This window comes from Embiotoca jacksoni, unplaced genomic scaffold, assembly GCF_022577435.1.
Source record: "Embiotoca jacksoni isolate LCO1_2020_lvr unplaced genomic scaffold, fEmbJac1.0.p SCAF_5, whole genome shotgun sequence".
In the NCBI taxonomy this organism is placed as follows: Eukaryota; Metazoa; Chordata; class Actinopteri; family Embiotocidae; genus Embiotoca; species Embiotoca jacksoni.
In genome coordinates, this window is record NW_027185403.1 from 371,996 (window position 1) to 377,110 (window position 5,115).

Here is a 5,115-nt window from a genome sequence, read left to right on the forward strand (position 1 = left end):
TTTGAAGAGAAACAGGTCACACTCCAAAAAGTGATTAAAAAAAAAAAAAAGTCATCCAAAATATTTAAAGAAAAGTCATGTTTGTCCAAAATATGAAAAACAAAATTTCATATTATAGTATGTCATCTGAAATATTCAAAAAAAGTGACCCAAAATAAATTTTTGTATATGGTATATAATATATTGTATTTAGTATTTAGTATATAGTATATAGTATAGCCAGGGCGATGCGGCTAAGTTTGGTGTTTCACCGTGCCACAGGAAGTTGATGTTTAAGGTCAAACTCCAAACCTCATGAAACTTATGCACCAGGCACCAACTTTCATGACTTTCTGAAGATGTTAAAGCCGCCGAAAAAAAAAAAGGCAAATTTTTTTTTTTACAAACAATTTTGTATACAAACACAGTGTATTATGAGTACTTTTAATTTTGCTAAGATTATCTTGCTAAAAAAAAACAAACTTATTTAGTAAAACATTCGAATGCTTTTAATGAAATGTTTTTTTTTTGTTTTTATCCACACACAATAAATGAAAAAAAAAATATCATATAATCAAATATACTTTAAACTTTGAGTAATTTACTCAAAACTGTCATTTTACGTTCAAAATGTATCAAACGGAATTTTTTTTTTTTTTTTTTACCCTTTCGGCTTCACGTCCAAATTGCCTACGTCACTCCCCGCAGCGCTCCGATTGGTCCGTTTCAATCCTCGCGGGCTACTTGAACGGAGAGAAAGCAGCCTTAAACCTGCTCCGAGTGTTTTCTGTGTAAATGGACCGAGGCTCACCGGCGACCGCGACGCGAACGGTTGGTTGTGATCTCGAAACTCGTGAATTATGGCAAACTGAAGTCGCTTCTTCTTCTTTTTTTTTTAATTTTTTTTTTATTTCACGGTTCCGAGCTGTTTATACCGACGACTTCTGCGGGTTTTTTTTTTTTTTCGGTCGTGTTATTTCTGGGCGTCTGCTTTGTTTTAAGCGCTGCGGTTCGAAGAGTCGTTGCCATCTCAACAGTTTTGATGAGTCAACCTTCCTCGGTACGGTAGCCTCCAGATAACCGGCCCGACAACGTTCACGATCCCCCGTTTTTATTTTTATATTTGGAAGAAGTTGTGGTTTTTTTTTTTCTTTTTTATGTTATAATTGTTAAAGAAGGGGGGGGAAAAAAACAACCAAACATGTCCGGCGCGGCTAGCGAGCATCACAACCAGGAGAACATGCTGCCGAGGCTCCGAGGCTCGCTGAAATCCAGAGTTGCTGCAAATGAAAACCAGGAAAACCTTGCGCCGAAACCAGCCGCCACCAGAACCGTCCTGGGAGCCCTGCAGAACAACCAGCGGAGCAAAACCCAGAACCAGCGCGACGCCAAGCAGGTAACGGAGGCTACCATAGCTCCTCTAGCTGGAGCTAATGGAGGGGGGGAAAAGCTATTGTTGGGTTTTTTTTGTTGGGTTTTTTTTGGAGGCAACACACTAAAGTGCATTGATAAAGCAGATTAAACCTGCTTGTATTTTTTGTTATTGTCTTATAAACTTTGCACACATATTTAAATACTCAGCTTCGTCAGTTCCACCGGTTGTCCGCCATTTTAATATCACCATTATCTTATCACAGAATTTTTTTTTTAAACTTTCGTATTAAACCAGTGTAAATATGTTTCTTTACCTCGTCCCTCCCGCCATCACAGGGACAGAAACTATTAAACCAAATAAACGTGGTTACGTTTCTCCCCATCGACTGCAACAGACTTGCGCAATAGTTTCCTAATGCACCATATAACTGTTAACTCGTATCCACATGCTTGTTGTTGTTTTTCCCCCAACATGTACATTTCTCTCTGTTGTACTGCAAAATTTAAAAAAAAAATGTCCTTGTTTTTCTACTCCTAGGAGTCATCGCAGGCTTTATCTTGTAAAAATGAGGATTTTGGCAAAAGCTGCCATGAGAAGCCTTCGGCCAAGCAACCCGCTTTCCAGGTTCATATGGATGAGCCCGACGGCACCCGCGTCAAGAAGCCGCAGCAGGCGGTTGAAGCCGTCAAAGCGAAGCAAAAAGTTGAAGACTCTCCTCTGGAGATCAGCAACACGGTGGCGCAGCTCCGGCGGCCTCTGGCCACCATCGACCTCCCGTCAGCGATGGATGTCAGCTTCGGTGGGTTGCGAAAGTTTCTGACCGGTTTCAGTTTAACTCCCGGGAGTGCAGAAGTTCGTGTTTGAACCCTCAACGGACTTACCGGCCTCTTGTTCGGTTTGACTGTCCTGCGCGTTTAAATGTAAAACTTTCTTTTTCAGACTCCCCCATGGACATGTCTGTGGTCGAGGGGCAGGAGAAACCTGTCAATGTAAACGAGGTCTCGGAATATGCAGCTGAAATCCACAAGTATCTGAGGGAGATGGAGGTGAGAAACGCTGCTCCTTCAGCATTCCCGCAAACTGCGTTGCTGTTGGATCGTCGGTTTCCCCCTTTTTTTTTTTCCCCCCCTGTGTGACGCTTATCTCGACCTGCCTACACGTCTGTTCTTTTTATCGTGGTATTGTTGCTTTCCCCCTCCACAGATGAAAAACAGGCCTAAAGCAGGCTACATGAAGAAGCAGCCGGACATCACCAACAGCATGAGGGCCATCCTGGTAGACTGGCTGGTTGAGGTCGGAGAAGAGTACAAGCTCCAGAATGAGACGCTTTACCTGGCCGTCAACTACATCGATCGCTTCCTCTCGTCGATGTCCGTCCTCCGGGGCAAACTGCAGCTGGTCGGGACGGCTGCCATGCTGTTGGCTTCGTACGTCTCTTGGATTTGTTCAGTCTGTTCAAATCGCAAAATGTCGAGCTGCTTTTCTTGTGCTTTTTTTTTTTTTTTTTTTTTTTAATACGCGTGTTCTATTTAAATGCAGAAAATTCGAAGAGATCTACCCCCCTGAGGTGGCGGAGTTTGTTTACATCACAGATGACACCTACACCAAGAAGCAGGTGTTAAGAATGGAGCATCTGGTGCTCAAAGTGCTCTCCTTTGATCTGGCAGCGCCAACAATAAACCAGTTTCTCACTCAGTACTTCCTCAACCAGTCTGTTGGGAAACAGGTGGAGAGCATGGCGATGGTGAGCGACGCTCGATCTCCCCCCTGTCCTCCGTTCAGTGTCATTTTTCTCTACGTGAACTGCATGTAGCTCAAGTCTTTTTGTATGCTTTTTTTTCTTTTTTTTTTCTTCCCCCCCCTCAGTATCTCGGGGAACTCAGTCTGGTTGATTGCGATCCCTTCTTGAAATACGTGCCATCGCAGATGGCGGCAGCAGTCTACGTCCTGGCCAACAACACGGTGACTGGGGGCTCGTGGGTAAGTTCTCGGTGGAGCGCTTCCAAATGGAACGGCAATCGATCCGTCGACGGACCGTTTGAGCTAAAAGCTCCGCTGGGCTTACAAATGGGCAAAAAAAAGTGACTCCAGCTGTCTCCTCCTCAGCCCAAGTCCTTGAAGGAGATGACGGGCTACTCTCTGGACGATCTGATGCCGTGCGTTGAGGATCTTCACAAAATGCACCTCAACGCAGCGCAGCATGCCCAGCAGTCGGTCCGGGAGAAGTACAAGGGCGCCAAGTAAGTACACGGCTAAAGAGCGTGACCTGATGCACGCGTTTCAGAAATCACTTTTTATTTTTATTTTTTTTCTGGCTTTGACTTCATGCACCAAATGTTCTATAACAAATAATAATTTCTGTCACAGGTTCCTCGAGGTTTCCAGCATCCAGGCTCCTGCTGAACTGCAGCTGAACTGATCTCTTCCATTCCTCTTGTCCATGTAGCGTTGTACCCCGTGTCAGACTTCATTTTTTTTTTGGTTTTTTTTAAAGAAGAAGTTTTTTTTTTTTTTAATGACGTGTGCCACAATTTTAAAAACATGTTCTGCTCTTCTCGGAGTAGCGCTGGGTGTTTTAGAGGTTTTAATGGTATTTTTGTATTCTCAAGCCCAACATTGCTGCAGGATATTACTGCAGTCGTCGGCTAATCAAGCAGTTCCAATGTATTCACTTTAAAATCAGACAAAATCTAGAGGTCTCTTCACCACTCCGCAAACATGCTGCTTTTATCTACAGTGTCTTAAAGTCATTAGACCTGTGAATGTGCTCAAACCCAGAACACTGGCATTGTTTTCCAATTGCTTTTTTTTTTTTTTTTTTTTTTTAGGGTCGAGTTTCCTAAGCAGTTGTTGCTGGTTCACCTTTTCTTTTTTTCCTGCCAGAGGTATAACCTTTAAACTTTTCGGCCTCATGATGCACAAAGTATGTCTGTCAAGGAGTCGGCAGTCTCATTACACTGGTGTCTTGGAAGTTAACAGCATTTTTGAGGCATCTTCTGCACTGTAAAATACGGCTCTTGTAAATAAAATTCATTTAAAGTAAAGCTTCACGGCTGCAGCTTTATCATTGTGTTGGACTCTAGGGGGCAGCAGAGGGCAAGCTTTGGTTCTTCAACGCTTGACTGAGGGCAAAGTGACACGATAAATATTTAGAAAGTTGCATTGTCTTAAGGTCTGGAAAAGTAGGTGTAGTGTCTGAATAGTCTTAATTAAAATCCTTTACAATGCTGAGCTGTGGCTGAACTCCTCTACTTGAAAACAAACATGAGGACTGAATTATCCTTTAACAGTACAAGACTTTGTTTCAATTCTTGTCTTTTTTTTACAAAGAAATTGTCATCTTTTTCACATGTAAAGTGAGAATATTGAAAAGTTAAAAAATTAAAGTAATTGGATTTGAGGGTCAAGACATGAGAAGGAAATTGGGATGAAACTATTTAATGCATTAATGTTGGTATTTCCAGTTGCCTTAAATAACTCGTTAGTGGAAGATTTCTTAAAGTATCAATGCCAGCAAAACCCAATTTAAAACTTAAGAGTACTGATTAGGTCCCTCTGGTTTTATACATGAAGCGTGTATAATATCTACGTTACTGTTGCTGCCTGAGATGGTGTTAGTTTGAACTAGCTTTACAGTTACGTCTATAGGGATAGATACAGATAAATTGTGACATGATTACTGGGAGAGGACAAGAAAAATCTGAGATATTTGATGATTTATTTAAATTATAAACGAGAAGTTCAGAAGGAAAAATCAATGT

General features: G+C 42.0%; 1 protein-coding gene across 1 annotated transcript; it reads left to right on the forward strand.

The window, feature by feature from the left end:
* Nucleotides 1–809: 809 nt before the first annotated feature.
* On the forward strand, nucleotides 810–4,378 carry ccna2 (cyclin A2). Its single transcript, XM_069170935.1, has 8 exons — nucleotides 810–1,375; nucleotides 1,892–2,153; nucleotides 2,294–2,400; nucleotides 2,558–2,781; nucleotides 2,894–3,098; nucleotides 3,221–3,334; nucleotides 3,461–3,594; nucleotides 3,722–4,378. The coding sequence occupies exons 1-8, from the start codon at nucleotides 1,181–1,183 to the stop codon at nucleotides 3,771–3,773; spliced, it is 1,293 nt and encodes a 430-aa protein (XP_069027036.1). The 5' UTR covers nucleotides 810–1,180; the 3' UTR covers nucleotides 3,774–4,378.
* The last annotated feature ends 737 nt before the right edge of the window (nucleotides 4,379–5,115 follow it).

Excerpts from the sequence above, each read along its gene's own strand:
- ccna2 (XM_069170935.1), top strand. The coding sequence starts at position 1,181 with ATGTCCGGCGCGGCTAGCGAGCATCACAACCAGGAGAACATGCTGCCG. Across the intron at positions 1,376-1,891 it reads ACCAGCGCGACGCCAAGCAG|GAGTCATCGCAGGCTTTATC; the intron begins GTAACGGAGGCT and ends TTCTACTCCTAG. Across the intron at positions 3,099-3,220 it reads AGGTGGAGAGCATGGCGATG|TATCTCGGGGAACTCAGTCT; the intron begins GTGAGCGACGCT and ends CCCCCCCCTCAG.